General features: G+C 39.0%; 1 protein-coding gene and 2 long non-coding RNA genes across 4 annotated transcripts; 1 reads left to right on the top strand and 2 right to left on the bottom strand.

Annotated features, from left to right (window-relative positions):
* Positions 1 to 3,364: 3,364 nt before the first annotated feature.
* LOC311080531 (uncharacterized protein) lies at positions 3,365 to 10,693 on the bottom strand. Its single transcript, XM_084110524.1, has 4 exons — positions 10,634 to 10,693; positions 4,676 to 5,028; positions 4,093 to 4,146; positions 3,365 to 4,005 (listed from the first exon to the last, which is right to left on the bottom strand). The coding sequence occupies exons 2-4, from the start codon at positions 4,914 to 4,916 to the stop codon at positions 3,455 to 3,457; spliced, it is 846 nt and encodes a 281-aa protein (XP_083966650.1). The 5' UTR covers positions 4,917 to 5,028; positions 10,634 to 10,693; the 3' UTR covers positions 3,365 to 3,454.
* On the top strand, positions 6,999 to 8,909 carry LOC311080538. Of its 2 annotated transcripts, XR_014605632.1 has the most exons (5): positions 6,999 to 7,253; positions 7,642 to 7,775; positions 7,958 to 8,020; positions 8,187 to 8,281; positions 8,652 to 8,909. It is a non-coding gene; the product is annotated as an uncharacterized lncRNA (long non-coding RNA). The 2 variants fall into 2 exon arrangements; XR_014605631.1 differs by having other exon boundaries at positions 6,999 to 7,775.
* Positions 10,694 to 22,652: 11,959 nt separating the features above from the next.
* Positions 22,653 to 23,276, bottom strand: LOC311080539. The gene is made up of 3 exons (XR_014605633.1): positions 23,202 to 23,276; positions 22,976 to 23,056; positions 22,653 to 22,864 (listed from the first exon to the last, which is right to left on the bottom strand). It is a non-coding gene; the product is annotated as an uncharacterized lncRNA (long non-coding RNA).
* Between the last annotated feature and the right edge of the window lie 1,399 nt (positions 23,277 to 24,675).

The following is a 24,675-nucleotide window of genomic DNA, read 5'->3' on the forward strand; positions in this document are numbered from 1 at the left end:
TGCTTTAGAAAATCCAGAAATGGTATTGAACAATGTCTATTCTAGAGGCCTAGCGCTGCTTCAAGAGTGAACATCTGCAGTCTAAAATTGGGAATTCCTAATTTGCTGAGCTTCGACCATCTCATGTACTCCGGTGTTCAGATACTCCAAGAAATGCGTGTCTTTGCCGTTATCATGAAAATATTAAGTTATCCATGGACAAAGGATTTTGTTGAAGCTGTGGCCTGAAATACAGCCAGTTCCCACTGCATGTTTGGTCCGTGTGCTGAATGCAGGAGTGGCAAGCTCTTGGAAATGCATGTCCTTAGTAACATCCCAGAGGAAGACAAACAAATTAAGGTGACCTGGTACACATGGGAAGCAAAAGGAGGACTGCCGAATAAGGTCCAGAAGAGTGGCACACTAGGAGATGTTCTGATGCACTTCAGAAATTTCTGCATCACCATTTTGTGAAGAGAAAACAAAGCACATTTTTCAAGGCCAAAAAATAGCAAACAAAAACAGACAAGGAAACTGTGGTGCTGCTGGTAGACTTTGCCGAAAACTACAGGGCTGCTTGCCAAAATCAGATCCGGTCGGAAACAGGTGACAGTGTTTCCCTCTGTTCTGTGGTTTGAAGGAGAACCAGAGTCATATGCCATAGAGATCGTAACAGACCTCTTGTCATGTTTCAAGCTGTGAAAAAGTTCCTCACCAGGATTGAGGAGGACATTCAAGAGAAACATCCTGCAATGAGAGCGATGCACATATTTAGTGATGGATCTGCCTCTCAGTTTAAAATCAAGTTTGTCTGGTGTTTCATGTCATCCACATTCAAGGAGCTGTTTCCAACTATAAAAGTACAGTGGCACTTCCTTGCCACAAGCCACGTGACGTGGTCGTGGGGGGGCTATATGGTCATTTTTGAGGGCCTCTGTAGCGCACCGCTTTTCACATACACTAACTAATTTTCATATACTTATAGATCTCATCAAACTGAACAACCACCAGCCTCGTCTGAGCGAGAGAATCCTGCGGCTTTGCTTCCGACCTCTGATCCTTTCTCTCCACTTCGGCCCACCAGCCTATTGGCTCAGCCTTGGCTCCTCCCACCTTCGGCTCCACTAGTGACCCTCTGCCTTGTGGCTCCACCATGTTCCCTTATCCCACCGGCTCCCCCTTGGTCAGTAGTCACTCTTCTTCCCCCACGGACTTGCACACCGGAAAGACAACTATGCGTTCATCCTACCTAGTATAAGTTTAGATGTGTGTCTAGCGATCCACAGACTCTTTTGAATGTCTTTCAGAACTTTTCAAATTAAAAGCTTTCAATTCATCTCAAAATAAAACATTGCTGCAAAACATTCTCATACTTTTATTTTGAAGGCAAAATCACTAAAGACGAAGTGATTGTGAGTAACTGTTGCTGTCATGACAGATCTATTTCAGAACCAGTCGCTATCAAAATAATCTGGCTGCGGGCGCAGGCCAGATATTATTGCTGGCGTGCCAGTTTTAGCTCTCCGTCTGCGCCCTCGTATCTGCTTTGCCTCCGTCAGTCGTCCCCTGGATGTCATCAGCCACATCTACACCTTTGCTCCTCCCTCGACTCGCCGGAGTCTCGTCGTTCCACCATCACCATCCCTTCTCCATCTCCCTGTCCTCCATCTAAGCCCCCTCCCTCATCTTCGCTGTCACAAGGTCGCACCTTTCCGGAGTGGAGTGTAATGTCTCATTAATGTTCTGTTAGTTCCATTATTCTGGGACTTTTTAGTTTGTATTCATTAGCTCATGTGTTCCTTCCTTTATTTTCCCCACTTCTCCTTGGTTTTACTTTACTTCACTTTACTTGAAGGGGTGTTTATAAGACTGACATGACACCTTCATAACCATGACATGACACATGTCATGAATATGAAGGAGGTTTTATACATGTTTATGACAACTGTCATTAAGTGTCATTCGCTCAATTATGACATTTTTTATGCAAATATGACATTGTTTGAGATGTCTTTGTCATGACAACTTGACATAAACCAATACATCATAACCTGTCATACATGTGTCATAAACCTGACATAGCAGATTAATTATCAAATTTAAGAAACTACTTAGCTTTATGGGTTAACATTACATTAAGCTGTCATGTGGTTGGTTTTGACATTGGCTGTCATGAGGCCATTATAACTGTGTCATGAATATATTTCAAACCACTTTTTTTTTTTTTTTTACAGTATTCCAGTATTAGTTATAAAATAATTTGACAGTATTAACACTTAATGACATTTTAATGACAAATTCAATTTGTACCACTGCAAAAAAGGTGGTCAGTAATATAATGTAATGTTAACACACAAAGCTTAGTAGTTTCTTAAGTTTGATGATTAATCTGCAATGTCATGTTTATGACATATTTATGACAAGGTTATGTTGTCTTGGTAATGTCAAGTTGTCATGACAAAGACACTGACAGGATATGATGTATGGGTTTATGTCAAGTTGTCATAACAAAGACATCTCAAACAATGTCATCTTTGCATTAAAAATGATATTATTGAGCAAATAACACTTAATGACAGTTGTCATTAACTTGCATGTCATGTGTCATGTCATGATTATGAAGGTGTCATGTCAGTCTTATGCACACCCCTTCACTTCAAGTAAAGTGTTACCGTTTTTCCTTCAGCTGTGACATAAATTACCCAATTTTCTTTACTATTTAATGGGCTGTTTACACGACATCGTTTTCAACTAAGAACTTTTTATGCATTTTGGCCTTTCGTTTACACGACAACAGCGTTTTGGGTGCCTGAAAATGCAAAGTTTTGAAAATGGGTTTCAAAGTGCACGTTTTTTAAAATGGTCTCCGTGCAAACAAAAAAAACGTGAATTTCTGAAGATGATGACATCATGCACATCCGTATTACGAGTTCAGTCTATAGTGTTTCATCTCTATCTAGCTGGCAGCAGAATACAGTGTTTTTAGTCGTTTTTCGCGGATCCGTGTAAAAAGTGGATTGTTTTGACAATGGTGTCGCCTGTACGCAGAAAACTCAAAGAAAAAACTTCTCCGTTTTATGCATATCATTGTTGGGTAAACGTACCCTAAGTTCTTGTGTTTTCAGTGTTCAGTTGTCCTGTCTCGTTTAAGTTATGCACTGTGTAGGTTGCATTAGACAGTAGATAGATAGTATATATCTATCAATCTGTGAATAATGTGAATCGTGTAAAGAATTAAAACACCCAGAACTCTAGTTAAAATAAAAATATAGTTTTATTATGTGTACAGTTGATATTCATAACATTAATGTTGAAATTAACCAAAATAAACTAACTCATCACTGTTGTCATTTTTGTGTTGGTAAAGATGAAGTTCAGGAATATATGTGAGGTTTTGTTAAATGAACTTTATTTAATTGCTTCACAAATCTTTTGAACAAGTCAAGTTTTTGTTGAAAGATTTTCATGAGATGTTTTAAGTACGTTTTGCACGCGGTGGAAACTGGCAAAAATGCCAGAGGAAACGCTGAAAGTATGAAAAAAGTTTGTGTTTTCCCTCTTGATTGAGGTGAAGTCCGTCGTCTTTGTACAGGTTTTGGATTATTTTTCCATTTTTGAGAAATGCTTTTGAAGTGTTTAGAAATAGAATATTTCTTGTTTGTGAAGTCCAGTGTTGAATCAAGCTGTTGCTCTGTTTGATTGTAGTTTTCAGTGTGGAGTCGTCATTCAATCGTGGTAAAATAGCGCTGATTGCGAAATACAGAGCGTGTGGATTGACCAGTGAGATTCTTGCTATGAGAGTTTTCATTCGCTGGACGACAGTCGATGCAGACGCTCCACTTGCGATGTCGTTTGTTCCTATGTGGAGAATCACTATTGTGTAGTTGTGTAGTTTCTCAAAGTGTTTTATGTGTTGTTGAACGGATCTTAGGAGAGTTGTTTCTGGATGAACCCAGCATTGAGCGTTTGGAAAGTAGTCCTCAATATCCCGACACATTGAGTCTGTGAGGAAGCAGACCTGAAGACCTGTGAGAGAGAAGACATACTTGCTTTTACTGTGTTCACTATATGAATTATGATTATATTTTTTTTTATTAATATTGCATGTGTTACCTTGTGGTATGACGAATGTTCTTCTGTTGATTGTAGTTGTTATTGTGCCTTTTTCTAAAAAACAAAAGTAGTAATGAATGATTTTGCAAAGTTATTGTAATCTTCCATATGGTTTTTTAAATTAAATTAAGAGGATTTGTACAGAAGAGCTTAGCGACAACTGTAACATTGATTGCTCAAATTTAACGGATTATGCAAAATGTTTCTTAGATACTGTTGCATAAATAAAAAATAAAAAAATTATATATATATATATATTAGTTTTAATTACTTCAAACCCAAATCAACATCTGAGTGAAATGTTGCACATAATATTTAGTTTGGGTTACTTCTGTATTATTTTTCTTAATGTGTCGTAAGCGAATGTCCATCTTGGAAGTGGGATCTTCTCAGGTTAAAGGCAGCATTAGTATTTATCATGTGATGATAAACATGTCTGTCCATATGAGGCAACCCAAATAAATAAAACCACTTTAATTAGGACACTTGTATGACATTATTCAAAAATATCATTCATTTCTGTAGAGCTGGACATTTTATTAAGGATCAAATGACAGAGTTCAGCTTTGAGAAAGAAACCAACCTGTTTGTTCCTCAGTATCTTCATGTTTCACTCTGAATGTTTCTTCAATCTTCACATCTTCATGTTTCACTCTGAATGGTTCTTCAATCTTCACATCTTCATGTTTCACTCTGAATGGTGATTCAATCTTCACGTCTTCATGTTTCACTCTGAATGTTTCTTCAATCTTCACATCTTCATGTTTCACTCTGAATGGTTCTTCAATCTTCATGTTTTCACTCTCCTCTTTAATAAATGCCATCTTTATAAAAGTGTCACGTTGATCTCAGTTGCTTCACCAGTAGCGCTGCAGTCTTCAAGTGTGACTAAAGCAGTGAAACATTGTGGTTTTATACAGATTTCAGGGGGCCGTCCTTACAGGTGAAGATAAAGCAAACAAAGCATGTAAATTATTTAAGCAGTTTTAGGAACTTTCACCAGCTCTAATCCAATCAGCTCAACTATAGCAGTGATTATCATAGACATCAGGAAGAGTCACACCTTCATCCATTCATTCACACTAAACTCAGCTATTGATCAGCATCAACAACGACACCAATTACAGTAATGAGACAGAAGCAGCAAGAGCCATTAAAGACAAAAGCTGAAAAGCCTCACAATTTACATTAGTATTCACACACACCTAAAACGTGTGACTTGTCGCTGTAAAATCATGGTAAGTGTCGTTTTTGTCTCTGATGCTCTTGATGCTTCTGCATCATTACTTTAATTGTTGCAATTATTCTTGCTAATAAATCTGTAAACTACAACAATCTGAAGGGTGCGTACCATATTTGCCCTCTACAGTTGTGTAAATTAGTTGATTTTGAAGTTAATTTAATTTGGTTACTTTGCAATATTTCTTGAATAGTATAGAAACAACCACACTGGTTTAAGAGTTTAACAGGTATTAAGATCTTGAATTATATTTTACTGACTATTTTTTTACTAGTGATGGACACAATGTTTCATGAACCCAGCTGGCATTCGACTGACCTTAAACGTTTAAATGTGGTTGAAATAATGTCAGTTTATGGAAAAACATTAATTCAACGTCAAAACAATGTTAAACACCAAATGGTTGAAATGGTGTTGTTAACTCACTGTGGATTCAACATAGAAATATAAATAAAATTTGAGTTGTACGTCAAATCAACATTATTTTTACAACCATGACTTTTAAACATTTTGTTGAAATATATCAGTAGAAAAATAACGTTGTTCCAACATCCAAACAATGCTGATCAATTAACTGTTGAAAAAGTGTTGATGCATGAATAATGATACAACGTTGAAAGATCAACTCTGAATTAAACGTTTGTTAAGTAACATTAATTCAACGTCAAAACAACGTTGAACACTAAATGGTTGAAGTGGTGTTGTTAACTCACTACGGATTCAACATAGAAATAAAAATAATTTTTTTAGTTGTACGTCAAATCAACATTATTTTTTTACAACCATGACTTTTAAACATTTTGTTGAAATATATCAATAGAAAAATAACGTTGTTCCAACATCCAAACAATGCTGATCAATTAACTGTTGAAAAAGTGTTGATGCATGAATAATGATACAACGTTGAAAGATCAACTCTGAATTAAACGTTTGTTAAGTAACATTAATTCAACGTCAAAACAACGTTGAACACTAAATGGTTGAAGTGGTGTTGTTAACTCACTACGGATTCAACATAGAAATAAAAATTTTTTTTTTAGTTGTACTTCAAATCAACATTATTTTTTTTACAACCATGACTTTTAAACATTTTGTTGAAATATATCAATAGAAAAATAACGTTGTTCCAACATCCAAACAATGCTGATCAATTAACTGTTGAAAAAGTGTTGATACATGAATAATGATACAACGTTGAAAGATCAACTCTGAATTAAACGTTTGTTGAGTCGTGATAAAAGCGCTTTCTAACGTTACATCTTTTATTTTTCTTTTTTTTTATTGCATAACACATTTGTTACAATTTGCCGAAAAAAGAAATTGATCTTGTAATACATCATTTAGATACAATTCATGTTTTCATAAGGAATAAAAAATAAAAATAAATACACATCAGCCAAAAGAGAATTGAGACGCTTTCTACATCTCCTGGCGTACTTTGAGAGCAACTCCAGTCTGATTGATCATTTTGGAATATCGTTCAACACAAGAGCTTGATTGGAGGACGGCGGTTGTCCATCACACAACTGTGATTCTATTGGCTCTGACGGTTCCAGACAACACCCGATTGCTCATGCGCGAAGTGGGTCTGTGTTGTCATCGTCAGGCAGATTCTGACCTGGACGGGTTCGGAATGAATTTGGTGGTAACATCTCAAACGGTAAGCAAAGTTTTTGAAGTCACATTTTATAACTAGAAAATTCCTAAATAAATGTTGTGTGTGCCTGACTCTGTCACATATGGGCGTCGTGACGTCATACTTGGCGTGGCGGCCATGTTGATGGCCTCGCGAATGTAAACATACAGCAAGTCGAACGAGGAGAAACAGAGTAGGGAGAAGAAAAGAAAGAAAAAAGATGCTAGAATCCCGAAAAGGATGTGGAATTTACCGGGATACGTTAAATGGGGAAACCAGGGACCAGTATGTGGACAAATTTTCCTGTAAAATATCCCGTATTTTAATACCTTACTCTCATAACATTAATGTTAGCCCTTCCATCGGACCTGTCAGTCTCTGCACTGTTGTCCTGTTTCTACCCCCTTGCCCTTTCAGCGAAACAGATGTTTTCAAAGCATCGTTTTGCTTACTTGAAGTCAACCTTAGCGTGATATTGGCCTTTTTAAGATAACAGCGTGGTTGTTGTGAGAGCACGATTTCATGCCAATCTGTAAGCAAAGTCACGTTAGACCTAGCTTCACAACTCGCATAGTTAATGCTGCAGTTTTGTAGTACGAATTTTTGCTGTCAGCAGAGGGATAGCAACAGAAAGATGAATGTTGAAATTTTCATTTTTCGGGATATTTTATAGGAAAATACTATACGGGAAGACAGCGGGAAAAGAGCTCTGCTGGAACAAGTTATGAAGTGAAGCCGGCAAACACTAAAGAAGAGCTTGAAGCTTTAGAGAATCACTTGGAGGACAAGAATGAGGGAGTAGAACTGGTAAGTTTTAAATAATTAATCTTGTAAAGTGCTGGCAAAGTTTCATTATGACAATTGGCTTGTTCACTTTGGTGACCACTACAAACTCCTCGTCCTCATCATGTGCCTGCTTTGTGGAGGTCTGACTCTGACCACATTTTCTGGTTATAATTTTAATTTCTTGTTTCTTGTTCTTTTCCGAGTAAACAACTGAAGATGTTGGGAGGCGTTGATGCTGCAGACCATGTGAAGAAGTCAATGGCTGCGTAAGTAACTTTATGTTCCTTTTTTGCATTAGTTTACAGTGATGTTCCCTGTCATATACTGTCATGCACTCCCCCCACACACCCACTTACTCACTCTCTGCTACATTTTCATAATGAACTTGATTGCAATATAATATTCTAATATAAATCTGTTTAACCATGGCAGAACTATGACAAATAAAATGATGGCCATAATGAGCCTCAGAGGAAGAAGTGGGAAGGTTGCCTTCATGAAGACCCGTCTCTACAAGATAATCTGTGGTGAGTTTGCTTTAACATAGTAGTTTTGTAACAGTGTTTTAAATAATTGAATATAGTAAGCAGAATAATAATTCATAAGAAATGAAGAAATCATTTTAGTTGGAGAACTCTACAGAGCATGGTCTAATATTATATACAGTACTCCATTCTGGGCTCTAGACTAACTTCTCTACCGGCAGCACTGGTTACTACCAACTGCCTTTTGTTGCTTGCCCAAGCACATGATTATCAATGACCTTGCACATTGATCAATACTAATTTATATACTTGAAACATTGGCAATTCCACAAAAGTTGATATTTGCAAAATATTTTAATTTGAGAGGTTAACGTTTGCTAATACTGATCTGTTTCCCCCCCCCCCTCATCAGACGCTGTCTTGAGCTCATTTGATACAACTACAACAAAAGCAGACGAATACATGGCCAAATACTTGAAATATGCACCAGAGAGGATAGGTGGCGGTGGCAGAAAGAAGTAACAAGAAGGGAAGATTTAACCAGCCGTGTTCAATGTTGCCCAATGTTTGGGCCGTTTTTCTAAAGGTTAAAGTTCGACACGTGTAAAATGATGTTGTGTGAAATGTTGGCACACTTGCAGCCATGCAATAAAGCATGTTTCTTACGTCAGTGAAATGTCTTTATTAATCTTCTTCCTGGTCTTGCTTTGACCAATTGGCTTCTTCCTAGCTGACTGTTCAACGTTGATTAGATTGACGTTGTAATGACATTGCTATTTCAACGTTGATTAGATTTGCAAAATCTAAACTAAAATCAATATTGATTCAACGTTGGCGAATTCACCTATGTTGAGAAACGTGACATTGGAATGACATTGCTATTTCAACGTTGATTAGATTTGCAAAATCTAAACTAAAATCAATATTGATTCAACGTTGGCGAATTCACCTATGTTGAGAAACGTGACGTTGGAATGACATTGCTATTTCAACGTTGATTAGATTGACGTTGGAATGACGTTTCTATTTCAACGTTGATTATATTGACGTTGGAATGACGTTGCTATTTCAACGTTGATTAGATTGACGTTGGAATGACATTGCTATTTCAACGTTGATTAGATTGACGTTGGAATGACGTTGCTATTTCAACGTTGATTAGATTGACGTTGGAATGACGTTTCTATTTCAACGTTGATTAGATTGACGTTGGAATGACGTTTCTATTTCAACGTTGATTATATTGACGTTGGAATGACGTTTCTATTTCAACGTTGATTATATTGACGTTGGAATGATGTTTCTATTTCAACGTTGATTATATTGACGTTGGAATGACGTTTCTATTTCAACGTTGATTATATTGACGTTGGAATGATGTTTCTATTTCAACGTTGATTATATTGACGTTGGAATGACGTTTCTATTTCAACGTTGATTATATTGACGTTGGAATGACGTTGCTATTTCAACGTTGATTAGATTTGCAAAATCTAAACAAAATCCAACGGTTATCCAACACTGACACCTGACGTTGATTCAACGCTGACTCTACGTTAAAATGCCAGCTGGGAAGCTTCAAAACTTTTACAAACCTTTTATTTCAAATCATTGGTTCTGAGCATGCATCAAACTTTCCATCAACAGCTTCAACACTCACAGGGAGTTTGTAGATCGTTCTCATATATAATCAATACAGCAGCAAATATACTCTTAACACAATCACTAAGCTATGTCATAACATCAGGTTGGATGATTCTGATTGGTTCAGACACAGATAAATGTAGAAAATGTCAACATATAGATGCATATCTAACTATTCATCTCCCCTGCCACTTGCTCACCTCACACTCCTGTAGCATTTCTCAATACTCAGGTCACAAGTGTTAGTCTTTCAATTCATTACCATCCATTCAAAATGGAAACTTGGGAATTGTGTACTGTAATGTAAACATGGACCATATAACTGCAGTGAATTATAAGCAGTCAATCGTGTTTTATAAAGAAATTTTACACACACAAAACATTGTATAATGCTGCCTGATGTTAGTGTTTTTTTGGTCTGTGTTTTATGATTGATAAAGTGTTTTTGTTGGGAGAAAACCTTTGCTAGTGTTCTGGAAGAATGAGTTGATTTGAGACATGAATGAGTGTTTTGGTACTTTTAGTGCATTATGAATGTGAAATTACTGATGTGAAGCTGAAAGATGGTTTGGAGAACTGTGTGAAGAGTTTTGAAAAAGTGACCTAAATATTGAGAAATGTGTCCTAGCGATTGTTAAAATCTTGTATTCCATTAAAAAAAAAACTTACGATGGACATGAAATGAAAAGATTATTCCTTCCAACATAATTACAGCAAAAGATCATTATTTTGGTGAAAATTAAATCGTACCGTAGAAAGTCAGCAGAAGGGTAAATGTTTAAAATGAATCTCCTTTGCTTTAGGTGTGTGGGAATACTAATGTAAATTGTGAGGCTTTTCAGCTTTTGTCTTTAATGGCTCTTGCTGCTTCTGCCTCATTACTGTAATTGGTGTCGTTGTTGATGCTGATCAATAGCTGAGTTTAGTGTGAATGAATGGATGAAGGTGTGACTCTTCCTGATGTCTATGATAATCACTGCTATAGTTGAGCTGATTGGATTAGAGCTGGTGAAAGTTCCTATACCTGCTTACATCATTTACATGAAGAAACATGATTATGTTAAGATTGAAGAAACATTCGGAGTGAAAAATCAAGACGAGAAGATTAAAGAAATACTCATATGGCCGGTGATCGTACAAACTAGGGCTGGGAATCACTGGGTACTTCACGATACGATACGCGATACATTGTTCACGATACCGATAATATCACGATATGGCGATACTGCGATAATCTATATATTATCAGTAATAACTCACAATACATCATGTTTTAAGAAATATATATATATTTTTTTTAATTAGGAAAATTAATCTCCATTTATTTTTTTGGATGAAACACAATAACAAAAACAACTTGTGTCTTATCAGTTGCAACAAAACAGTCACAGACAGTAACATTGCTGCAATCAGTAGTAATACTATGTCTTCGACAAACGGTGACACCATTTTGGTGCAAAATAGCTGTAAGGCTGATAGGGCTGTCACTTTTGAGAAAAATCAAATTCGAACGGATATCGATTATCAAGCAATGTATTCGAATATCTACTAGTAAAATGTAAAATGAAGTTAACGAATAACCTCGATCCATCAGGAAACGCCACATGGTCGGAATTTCATTGCGCTTCATGAAGAGTTTTTCTTTTGCGTGAAAAAGCTGTTCGCCGGAGATGTGTTAAAAGATAGCGGAGTGCATTCATGATTAGGCTACCCGTATAATAATCCTCCTGGCGCCAGGTCTAAGTGAGTAATTTACTCTGTCTTTGTTCTTTGATTAACATTAATGACACTTTAAGACCAGCCGCTGCGGACAGAGACGCGATCTGACACGCGTCGCATTTTCTAACAAATCTCTTCGTTCATTTAAGACTTTATTTAAATAATTTAAGACTGCTCTTATGAGGACACTCGACAAAACGGACATTTGGCATAATTTGTGTTGTGGTTTGTTCAAGCCTGAAAGAGAACTCGATACTGACACGCGTCTTTTCTGTGGGTCGTGTGTGTGTGTGTGTGTAATAGGCAGGAATTACAGCGCAGTCTTGTCGTTATCTTCCATTTTCAAAACAAGCTAAAAATATTATTCTATTATTATGCTATAATTCGGTTGATTTGGTCATGGGCCTACGCTACAATACGTTTAGAGCGGCCGCTACTGGATGAGATGGCAAACAATAAAATAAAAAGCAAACGGTCTAATCATTTACTGTAAAAAAAATGTGCAAAACATGGCACTTTAAAAACCGGATAGTTTATTTATAGTTCGATTTCGGATATTTCACGTCATGTTCGAATGCATATTCGAATATCGAATAAAAAGTGACAGCCCTAAAGGCTGAGGACAGATTCAGTGTAAACAATACTATATGACTGTAAAAAGGTGTTTACGCCGGGGTGTGTCGGCTTTGAGCCAGCACCAACCACGGCTTTCTCACAGAGCTCCGGGTCCGCCATTTTCAAGTGTGTGTACATCTTCAAAAGCTCACAACAGCCAAACTCGCAACGCGCGCACCTATCTACTTCTGGAGAAGGGTCTCATCAAGGGATAATGAATAGAGCGTTTTATAACGGCTTTTAAGATCAATACTTGGCAAGAGCGCATCGAGAATCGATCGCGGGAGTAAATATCGCGAGATATCACCATATCAATATTTTGGCGCACACCTAGTACAAACAGAGGAGAACTCCTCAACTGGGTTCAGAAAAGGCTTCATTCACAAGGCAAGAGTGGTGGAAGGCAAGAGTGGTGGAAGGCAACATTGTCCCAAATTATGACATTCAGAGTCATGCCAGGCCTCAATAGCCCTCTCTCTTCTTCAGGTGGAACCAGCCTTTCATTCAGTGCATCAAGAAATGTGACGAGGCGTTATATAATGAATGGGCCAATAGTTGGTATGTGGCAAAGGACAGACTGTCTCTCCTGTTGTTCAATGTCTTTTTTGCTTTCAAGTTTGCTCTTCTCTTCAGATTTAGAAGATGAATCTGAAACAAATATACACCAAAGGTGTCACAGTTGTGTTCTGTTTGTGTTAGTCACATGTCTTTTGTTCTGTTTTCCCGCCACTCATCCGTTTCCATGTCAACCTTTATTAGTTCTTCTGTATCACCTGTTCAGTTAATCGTCGTCATCTGTGTCACCTGTTTCCAGTTAATCATGTTCATCAGTGTTTGTATTCAGGCCACATCCACACGAAGCCAGAGCTTTCACTATCCAATGTTTTTTTTCCCGTTAAAAAAAAAAATTCCATAAACACGGCGTCGTCTCAAGAAATATCTGCGTACACACAAAACCACTGAAACGACTCAAAACGATGTAGTATACATACCAGACCAGTATGTGGCGCTGTAATTCTGTGACAGACATACACTAAAAACAGAGAAGAAGACTTAGAGCATGCATAAACCTTGCGCGCTGTATACAATAATATTAGGCACAGTAGCTTATTTTTTTCTTTTCTTTTTTACCAAGAACTTTATTGAACAATATGAACAACCATAAATGGCCTGGTACAAAATATGAGTCACGATATTCGATAGTTAGCAGACGCATAAAGCTTGCCACAAAGAACCGGCAAAAGTAATCATTATGAATGTGTCAAATATAGCAAGGAGACATTTTAAATGTTAATTAATAAACTAGTGTTTTCTGTGTCAGTCTCGGCTAAAGATGTTGACGATGCTGACTCGCCACCTTCGCAGTATTGTGAACGTGCCTATAGAGAGAAATGCACACTTCATACGGATTACATAAGAGAGTTGTCAGTTTCTTTTCGTTTTGAATTGTTTTGTTTAAAAGTAGACATTTCAAGCTTTCTATATTTCTGAGTTTCGGTTCATTTATGAGACGAGCTCCAGTTCACGAGCAATGCAAGTTATATCGCGCCGGTGCCTCCATGTCCTGGTTAAATCGTCTGCTATATTTGCTTCTTATTTATTAAATCCAGGCAATTAGTTGATGCAACATTGATTAAAATTAAGATACAATTTATACAAAACGAAATTCACTTTAAAGAAAGGCTTTATACAAACAAAACTTAATGTGGTCAAAATTATGTCTCCCGATATATTGCACATCTTATGATTAGGCCTACTCATGCTGTTCACTTTTCATATAATTAACAGATGAAATTAAAAAAGAACATATTATTTACACATAAATATGAAACTAAATACATTTTCTTTAATGGCTACAACATGTAGGCCTACAGTAGGCTACAGAGAAATTTAATGTCAGAATGGAATTTGAGCGAACGCCGTTTTACCGGTTATCATGTGGGGCAGGGGTGCGTTTTTTGAATAATAATCAAATAATTCTCAGCAATCGTCGAATATTATTTTTGCTTGAAACGCTACAAAACCCTACAAAATACGAAATGTCTTAATCAGACAACAGACAAGCATCATAGCATAAGAAAGAAAATATAAATAGGCCTAAATAAAGAAGTAAAAAAAATAAATGAAAAAAAAATACATTCAAGTAAATAATAAATAAAGAAATAAAAGAGGCTCAGTAGCTTCTGCAGCACGAACACAAGCATGTAGTCGGCAATTGCTGCTGTGACTTAGCGGTGTCTGACTAGTTGACACTTGGTGTGATGACATCATCGTTTCACAAAATGTACGGATTGGCCGTACACACAAAAACGCAAGGGTGGCGTTTTCAGATTTATCCACCTTGGGACCCGGTTTCAAAAAATAGCGGTTTCAGTCTCCGAAAACGCCGGATCCGTCTGGACGAAACGCCAATACGATACAAAATTTGTACGGATACAACTAAACGCGTCGCCGTGTGGACAGGGCCTTAGTTCCTTCAGTTCAGTCAGTCCTTGTCCGTAGTTAGTCATATTAGTCCTATTTTGGTGTATGTAACCTTCTGCCTGTCTGTACCCGTTGGATATTATTATAAGTAAAAGTTTGTATTGGAACTTTTGTCTCCTCATCTTCTTCTGCCTGCACTGGGGATGGGAAAATGAAGCCTCATGAAGCAATGAGGCTTTCCCCTGATTGTTCCGGGAAAAGATTTGAGGCATCAAGAGTGTCGAAAACAGCGCCATCTTGTGGCAGGTCAAATTTGTGGCAGGTCAAATTTATAGCAGCCAACCCGAGTGCGTATTTCTCCTCCGTTGTTTTATCCATTAAACACAAATAAAAGACTGACTACGCTAAATGTTCAGTTCTCTGATAATTTAATTCACATATTAAAGTGTGTCAATAAATTAAATGTAACAATTATATTAATACTAATTATAAAAAAAATCAGAGTTGCTTGATGCAAGTAAATGATGGTTATTATTAATGGTTTCTATGCTGTTTATGTCAGAATATGATCATGTAACATAGGCTATAGGCTTATTTATAAAAAATAAAAATAAAATGTTAGTAAATGGACTTAAACTTCCAAAAACCTGTAGAGTAGTGGTCAACATCCCGACACGCAAAGTGAAGCATTCACGTGACTGGAAAGAAAATGAGGCTTCATTTTTCGTTGACCACGTGTTTCTCTGAAAGCAATCCACGCTCCGGCACGGATCTTCTTGAGAAATTGCGCTGCGAACTCGATACGTGCTTTGAAGCTTCAGTGTCAAATGTAACATCACTAGCCTGTACCACACCGTGACAGAACTACGGACCGCCCAAAATGGATGAGAGAGCTCAGTTTATTTCGGTGGCTCAGGAGAGCACCGAATTTTTGAGCTTCACTAAGAACTTCTGTCATCTTGCATATACCAGCCTGCTCGACGACGAGACCCTAATGACCATGTTCTGGATCAGGGGAAACTTCCACAAACCCATCAACCTTCCAGACACCTCCGGGTTTGTCTTGGAGAGACGCTGTGGTGAGGTGTCTGGAGAGCGTATGGCCCCGATCCAGAACCTGGCCAGACCCAGAGCCCAGCCCGTCGTCATCCCTATCAATGAAGCCATCATTTGTCATTTGTACAGAGCCTGAGAATCTTCACCTCATGTCCACCGAGTCTGAGAATCTTCACGTCATGTTTTTCGAGCCTGAGGATCTTCACGTCATGCCCGACCAGCCCGATCTTCACGTCATGCCCGACCAGCCCGATCTTCACGTCTTCACGTCATGCCCGACCAGCCCGGTCTTCACGTCGTGGTGCCCGACCAGCCTATTCACGTCGTGCCCGTCAGGCCAGAGACTGTTCACGTCGTGCCCGCCGAGCCAGAGCCTGCACTCCACGTTGTGCTCGCCGAGCCAGAGCCTGCGCTTCACGTCAGTCTGGTTGAGTCTGAATCTTCTGTCCCCGAGCCTGAATCTGAATTCCCACCCAGCCTCCCTCTCTCACCTCCTCCCATCTGCCTCCTCTCAACCCTTCTTCCACCAGTGCCAGTCAGCCCCTCTGCTCATCTAACAACCTTCGAGGAGGTGGAGTCGCCGTGGGTCTGCCTGTCACCCACTCCATCAGGGTCGGTGGATCCCCGGTCTCCGCCTCCGACCTCCTCGACCCGGACTCCGCTGCAGCCTGTCGGACCATTGGCTTCGCCGTGGCTCCAGCCTCCATCTCCGCCATGGCCCATAAGTCCACCAGCTCCGCCGGACTCCCTCATCCCCTCGGTTCCGCCTTGGTCTTTCCTCGCCTCGGGACTACCCTCCTCTGGCTTCGCCTCGTCCCTCTGGCTCCGTTGAGCTCCTCTTTCCCTCCAGCTCCACCTTGGTCCTCGGTCCCTCCGGCTCCACCGTGGCCTTCTGGATCCCAGCCTGCGCTTCAGTCGCAAGAGCCATCTGCGTCGCCAAGTCCCTCCAGATCCTCTGCATTGCCCTGTCTCATTGGTTCTCCGGCTCCACCCTGGTCCCCTCTCCCACCTGCCTCGGCCCCGTCAGTCGGCCCCTTGGAGTCGTCAGCCCTGCCTCCATCATGGCTCCTCCATCCGTCGGCTCCGCCCTGGCCGCCAGCACTGCCTCCTCCACCCTGGTCCCTCTTGCCTTTTTTCTGCTCTCACCTACTCTTAGTCCTCCTCCTGAGTCCCCTCCCTCCCCAGTTGATCTTCTACGGCGCGAGGACGCGCCTACCTGGAGGGGGGAGTACTGTCACAGTTGTGTTCTGTTTGTGTTAGTCACATGTCTTTTGTTCTGTTTTCCTGCCACTCATCCGTTTCCATGTCAACCTTTATTAGTTCTTCTGTATCACCTGTTTTCAGTTAATCATGTTCATCAGTGTTTGTATTTAGTTCCTTCAGTTCAGTCAGTCCTTGTCCGTAGTTAGTCCTATTATGGTGTGTGTAACCTTCTGCCTGTCTGTACACGTTGGATATTATTATAAATAAAAGTTTGTATTGGAACTTCTGTCTCCTCATCTTCTTCTGCTTGCACCACACCGTGACAAAAGGTAAGTGTAGCTTCATTTCAAAACAAAACAGCAGTATTTAGATCCAGGTCAAATGTAATGAAATCCAAATATCATTGAATAAACAGCCCACTAATACAGTCCTGCTGTTTGGAGGTCAGCCTGGTTTTCTATTTCTTGTATGTACTTTCAACTATTGTGTTGCTTTATTGGTAGCAGGTGTAGACTAAACTACTTAACTCTTCTTGTTATATCAGATTCGTTCAAAGACCTGGTCACAAAGAAAAATGTATTCCTTTTGGGTAACATTGTATGGACCAAGGATAAAAGCAGGGATGTGCGCATGAAAACAGAAAAGGTTTAAACCAACAACGTGGTGGAGGCTAAAAAAGCCAGTCTGGAGAGTCTTTATTTAATATTGGCCAACTATACATCATTAGAAAGGTCAAAGATTCAATTTGATCTTATAATAAATCATCTTACATCTTAGTCCATGCATTTAATATTAAATGAGCTTCTAGGCATCCACTGAGGAAAAAACTCCTTAACACTTGTCATCAGAGTCCTTTACTAAAGTCTGGGACATATTCACGAAACATCTTAAGGCTAAAAGTAGCTTCTAACTTGCCGAATGATGAAGGCAGAGTGGCTGTTCACACACTACAAAGTGGGGTTAGGGTTATTGTAATGTTTTTTTCCTCATTATTAATGAGATAGTCTGTATACTGTATAAGCATGTTCAGGATCATGTGCAACTGAAGGTTTTAAGAAAAAACTCTTACCTAAAAACTTTTACTGCTATTTAGGAGAACTCTTAGTGGTAAGATAAAATGTTTTGTGAACACGGCCCTGGGCCCGTATTCATAAAAAATCTTAATGCAAAGAGTAGCTCCTAGTGACAAAATTCAAAGAAAATTTAAGATGTAGCAAATCAACAATATTTCTCAAGAAACAGAGGTAAGTGGGTATGCCCTCACCCTGCTTTACACCCAGATGAGCAAAGAACAAAGCGATGGCTACACCCAGAGTCTCAAGTCTTCAAGGCTTTACGGACTATTGTAGAAGATAAAAGACTTCTGAACGACCTAGAGCAGTTGACTCACTTCAAACATACAGGTATGTAGCTTTATGAAACAAGTATGCAACTTTTCAACCTATGTAGTCACTCTCAATGTCTAATAAAACACTTTCATTTACATGTGCTTTGGAGGTGTACCACAACGTTATGCTAAAGTATCTGCCTAAACAACTGCATTTTGGATACGACACCATGGTAGCTCGAACACAACTAGCCATCCAGGACAACAATTACAATGTTGGCCGAGAGCAGGCAGAAACTTCTGAAGTTATTGAGATTTCATAAGTAAGTCCCTAATTGTGTTTGTGTAACAACTTGACTAAGAAGTAATGTTCTCTGTCTAGGACTTCCAAGATACAGTATGACGTTACCAAAACAAAGCAAGGAATGGATAGTCAAGAAGATCTATGAGCCTACAAGTCAGTACTTCACGCAACACCTTGTGGAACGCGTGTTGGAGAGAAGGGAGGAAAGAACACTGGAAAATATACCACATGTCCAGCGTCCTCCAAACATTGCCACTAAGGAGAGACCCACCAAAGAAGATCTCATCAAGAAACATAAATCCAGATTCACTCACCACACTGATGCTTGAGAAACTAAGGGCCTCCTTACATTATAGGACGTTCGCAGTCTTACTGTGCGTTCATACCGGATGCGAATAGCGCGTCAAATTCACGCCTACCGCGTCTAGTTATACGCTTGACCACTTTATGTCCATTCGCACGTCAGAGGTGAAATCCAGAGGCGAAAGTTTCGAAACCCGTTGGCGGACATCTTTTTTAGATGTTTATCAAGCATTAGCATTAGCATTAATCAAGAGAGTCACCGCTCGTATATGCTCTGGAGAGCAGAAACCGCTGCGTAGGGGACATCGTCGCTGTACTCGGGTCCACCAGACCCTCCGGAGGGTTTCAGGAGTTTAACAATTTGCTCCAGGAGCTAGGTTTGGTGGACCTAATGGTGAGGACGCTGATGAGGACAGCGTAGGCCGTATAAGGCCTCGGCCTCGAGTGGTCGCTGCCTGACGAGCCCGCGCTCTACAGCCCGGCGCGAGGTTCACCCTCGCCCGCACCCACCTAATCTGTCATTTATTTTTCTTTTGATAATAAATGGAGCCAACGAGGACATTGTGGAGAGGGTCAGTGATTTTAAAGTCCTGGGAACAAACATCTCACAGGACCTCACATGGTCTGTTAATACCAATGCCCTTGTTAAAAAAGCACAGCAGCGACTGTACGTTTTGAGGACACTGAGGAGAGTCAATCTGTCTAAGGAACTGTTGCTGTCTTTTTACAAGTGTTCTGTGGAGAGCATCATCACCTATGACATCCTGGTGTGGTTTAAGAGCTGCACTATGGCTGATAAAAAGGCTCTGGAGAGAGTCAGGAAGTCAACACAGATCATTACAAGGGCACAGCTTCCCTCACTGACTAACATACACAGAGCCAGATGTCTGTGTCATGCAGCACGCATAATCCAGGACTGTTCTCACCCAGGAAACAGTCTGGTCACACTGTTGCCTTCTGGGAGGCGCTACAGGTCCATTCGGGCCCACACCTCTAGACTTACGATATTTTTATCCAAGTGCCATAAAAGTACTAAACTCATCAATGAACTAAGTATCCGGACTGTGCAATATAAACTGCTTATGGGACTGTGCAATACATTGACTGTTTATACACATGGGATTGTGCAATATACTTTCTACTGTTTATTTTCTATTTCTTGTCGCTATGTTGAGTTGTATGTTGTGTGTACCTTTACTTAGTGGTTTGTATTGTGCTTGTGTGTTATTTTACCACAAGGAGTTGCACTTAACAATTTCGTTGTACAGCAGTGCAATGACAATAAAGTCATTCAATCAATTAAACCTGCATTGATTGCTTACCTCCACTGGAACTGATTTCCCCACACAAATGTTTAATGCTTTGATGTTAAAGCTAGAATGTCCACTAATGTGTTTATTTACAAAAAGGCATGAGTGGAGAAAAACAAGGCAATTTTATTTTTATTAAAATTTTCATAAAACTGCGATTTAAATATATCATTTCTATAGCTTATACAAAAAAAAGATAAAAAAGGACAAAATAAATAGGCTGAATAAGCTGATCTATAGCAGGTTCAATGGTGGTAGCCTAGTCTATGAACGGTACACCCCCCTAAGCTCACAGAAATGGTTAGACCCAAGTCTTCAGCAGCCAATGACACTGACCCGTTCAAACAGAACGTGTATTTCACGTGTATTATACATGTATTTACGCGTTGAATACGCGTATTTAACGCACTGGTTTGTCATGCGTATTCAACGCGTATTTAATTCAGGTGTTTTTGGCCCTCTTGGCTTTCCATACTGCTGTATACGCACCGCTCCTGGAACGCATTGCCGGACCGCATCCGCGTGCAGTGTGAAAGCTCTAACCTGATAACATGGGTACGGAAAAAAATATGCACCGCATACGCACTGCAAACGGAGTATGTGTGAAATGGGCGCAAGTCGTTTGTCATGGTTGTAAAAAAACAATGGCTATCTGAACATCTTTGCCAAGCGCAAACCAGTACAGAAGTAATCAATAAATTATCGGGGAGGGTCATGCCTTTTTTCACAATCATTTTGGAGGGTCATAGAAAACATTGTTGCTGGCGAAGGGAGGATCAAGTCTACGCATCAACGCATTTTTAGTCAATAAAATGTTAACAAAATAGTACATATTTGAACATTATTTTTTTGACATTATAGGGGAAGCTGAGCTTCCCTTGCAGTCTTAAAGAAATCCCCACTGATCATGACATGGATTGACTATCACAGTATAAGTGGCCAGAAGTAGCATTGACTTCTTCAGTCAGAAGTACAAATGTGATAAACTTCCTGACATCAGTTTTCAGCAGACCCTGAAATCCTCATGGCATTGGATCTGACTGTGGATGTCAATTCAAGAACGTGGAGTTTGCTGCATTCAAAGGTTTCTATTTACAGTGTGTTTTTGCAGCGTTGAGCTCTGAAGCCAATCACAGACATGTCTGTTGATCTCCTGAACGCGATGGCCAATCAGAGGCGTTTAAGTTATGCAATCATGCAATTTAATTATGCAGTGTAGACAGCTTCATTGATTATAACAGAACTTTGTGAGATCGCAATGGAGTGAGTCTGAGATGAGTGACAGCTTTTTAGTGATTATAAATCGAGCACACTTTGCTCATGTTTATGCCAATTAACATCCTTTTAGCTTACTTTAGGTTACAATATGTTTATGAGAACAAAGGTGACATCAACGGAAAATGAAATAGTCTACAAAATGTTACGTTGGTCTAATTTAAACACTGCCTGCATCATGACATGATTATCAAGACTTTATTATACTGCATTATTTATGCATGACAGCACAGTTACATATCTTAGTTTTGTTATTAGCATTCACAATGTATATGTTTTAGAAAGAAATGAGTGAAATCTTAAGTTAACGACTCTTCATGGCAGACATTGATGTGTGTGTGTTATTCTAATATAGCTCTTTACTAGAAACACTAACACTGTGGGCCGTTTTGCTTGTTTAAACTGCAAGTGAAGTGCTTAAAATTTTTTTCGCAGTTATATTGCTACTTGCTTTTACTTGACCAAAACCTCCTAAGTGTCTTTTAAAATAAACCATGGCTAGGACTGTAGTCTAAAGCATTCATGAGCTGCAATCATTCAAGCTTATGTAATCTTCCAGTGTTTGCTCATAAATAGGGATGACAGGTAAGAGTCTAGTTCATTGCTCTTTTATTTCTAGATTTGTATTTTGTCTAATTCTTGTGTGATTCTGTTTTCCAGATTTGTTAGCGGTTGTTTTTGATCATCATTCATTTACTTCATACTTAACGTTGAGCATTATTCATATTATAAGCTCTAAAATGCTTATATTATGTGAGCATTTGTAAAGTCCCATTTGTAAAGACTTTAACATCATCAGCTCCTCCTGTGGTTATTAACTTCCTCTGTTCTGACCAACTCAGTGTTTAAATTCTGCTAGAGTTGCTGTTGGTGACACTGTCCCACAGTGTTTCTTCATATGTGTGAAACGTGTGAGACGTGCGTATACTGTTAACTACACTATATCAACACACATCTGCTCTGAACACAGTTTATACACATGGAATATAACATTAGTTATAGTTATAAAACAGATTTTAAAAGTATTGTAAAGTAATTATTAGCATCAGCTTGGTAAAATAAAACCTGCATTTGCACATGAGCGTCTGTAAAGCAGATATTAACTGTCTTCAGGGAGTTTCTATAACGTTCTGCTTTACTCTCTCCAGCCTTGAGAAATATATCAGATCCAGACTCCTTTATCAACACTACAAATGCTCTGGAAGATCTGGCTTTTTATATGTACAAAAAACAAAAACATTTTAATCTAAACTTGATTATGTCACTATAAGTGCTCAGAGTTTTTTTTCTCTGTTTTCTGAGAAGAAGAAAATAAAACAATGAACAATCCTCTGTAAGTTTTTGCTATTGTAAATATTGCTGCAGATTGGCTCTAAACTCATCAGTATTTTATTCTAATATTGTCGGCATCTCTATTTCCTCTGGGTGCTTCGAGTCCTTCCTCCCTGCAAAATAAAAGCATTGACTGACCGCTCGTATGTGTTTTTATCATGATTGCAGATTGTTCCAGATCAGATGAGTGTGAATCATCAGATTGTGTGCGGCTCAAAACTCACCAGCTCTTCTTGCACAGATGATCTGAAGAAGAATCACAGTAGGAGCAGCAAACACTGCGATCTCAACAATAATCACAATCACTGCAGGAAACATGAGAGGAAGAAGAGAAACTGTACATGACTGAAGTCAAGGGTATTCAACTATCAACAGTTATTGATGAAGCATTTACAGACTGACTGATAGTTTAATGTTATAAAGCTGTCAGTATAAATGAACGTGTCGTACCTCTGTATAATGATACAGCAGTCACACTGACTTCAGTTTCTGATGCTCTATCAGCTGGATCTGTGGATCACGTCTGTTAGTTCAGTTCAACACATAATGCCACATATACACAACATCATCATCACATAATACTTGAGCTTCACATCACAGAAATGATGAATATGTGCACAAGTCTGTCATCTATTATCTTCTTACTTCACTCTCAAGCTGTCAGGAGGAGAATGACTATCGCCATTCACCAAAAATAAATCTATTTATACAGTGATCATGTGATCATGAACCTTGTGTAGGAGATGCTGCTGTAGTTCGGCTTGATTTCTTCTCTGATTCCAGTCAGAAGCTCAAACTCTGTGTTGGTGAAGCGACTGGAGCTTCAGAAGATGAATGTTCAGACGCATCATCTGTAGGACATTAACATCATATTTTACAGTGTTGTTTCTCACCTGAATACTTGACAGTGTATCTGACTGAGGTCAAGAGTTGATTTCTGTGAGTAAGCTGACATCTCCACACTCTGTTGTCATCTTCATTCAGAAGTGTTGTAGTTAGAGTGATGATGCAGCGATCTGGAGCTGATAATGATGATAATATCTGATATCTGGAGTCTGTCTTCAGATCAACACCAGCCTGATTCACCCACAACAGCTCAAATCCCTCAGAACTGACCCAATAATCACAGGAGTATATAGTATACAACTGACAGGAGAGAGTCACTGAGCGGCCTGGACTGATCTCAGTCTGTGAGGATGATGATGAAGATGATGATAAAGATGATGATGAAGATGATGATAAAGATGATGATGAAGATGATGATGATGATGATGATGGAGAAACTGAAACTGAACACAAAACACAAATCACAGACTCTTCAATCATCATCTGAGTTTAAAGGGAGAATCTGCCCTTTTTAAATTGACCACATAATCATAAACTTACCATGAAGAACATGCAGAGAAACATAAGCATCAGTTTCTTGTTGTTCTCCATTCACATATTGTTTGCAGGTGTATAATCCATAATCTTCTCCTGTGACGTTCTTGATGTTCAGAGAGCAGTCAGACTCCAGACTCAGTCTCTCATGCCTCTCTGTGTATTTATTCTTTATCCTTCCAGTAATCAGTTCAACTCTCCATGAATGATAACTAGTGTAGATCCATGTAGTTGATTTGCAGTCAGAAAGAGTTTTATTACAGGACAGAGAGACATTTTCACCCGAACTGATAAACACATCATCCACTTCACTGGTTCCTGAAACAGTGTATATCTCAGTGATCATTATGATATATATTAATAAATGAACCATAAAACATACCAGCATAAAACGCAGAAGTTTTAAATCATAGTATTTTTCCTGACTTAAAGCAAACAACACACTCTCCAGAATAAACTATTAGTCTTTATCAGAGAGCTGTTCAAATCACTGACACACTCTTAATATGAAGATAATTCTTCATCATCAGATGTTTGAGTGACA

Source organism: Abramis brama (assembly GCF_963993115.1).
Source record: "Abramis brama genome assembly, chromosome: 4".
Taxonomy (NCBI): Eukaryota; Metazoa; Chordata; class Actinopteri; order Cypriniformes; family Leuciscidae; genus Abramis; species Abramis brama.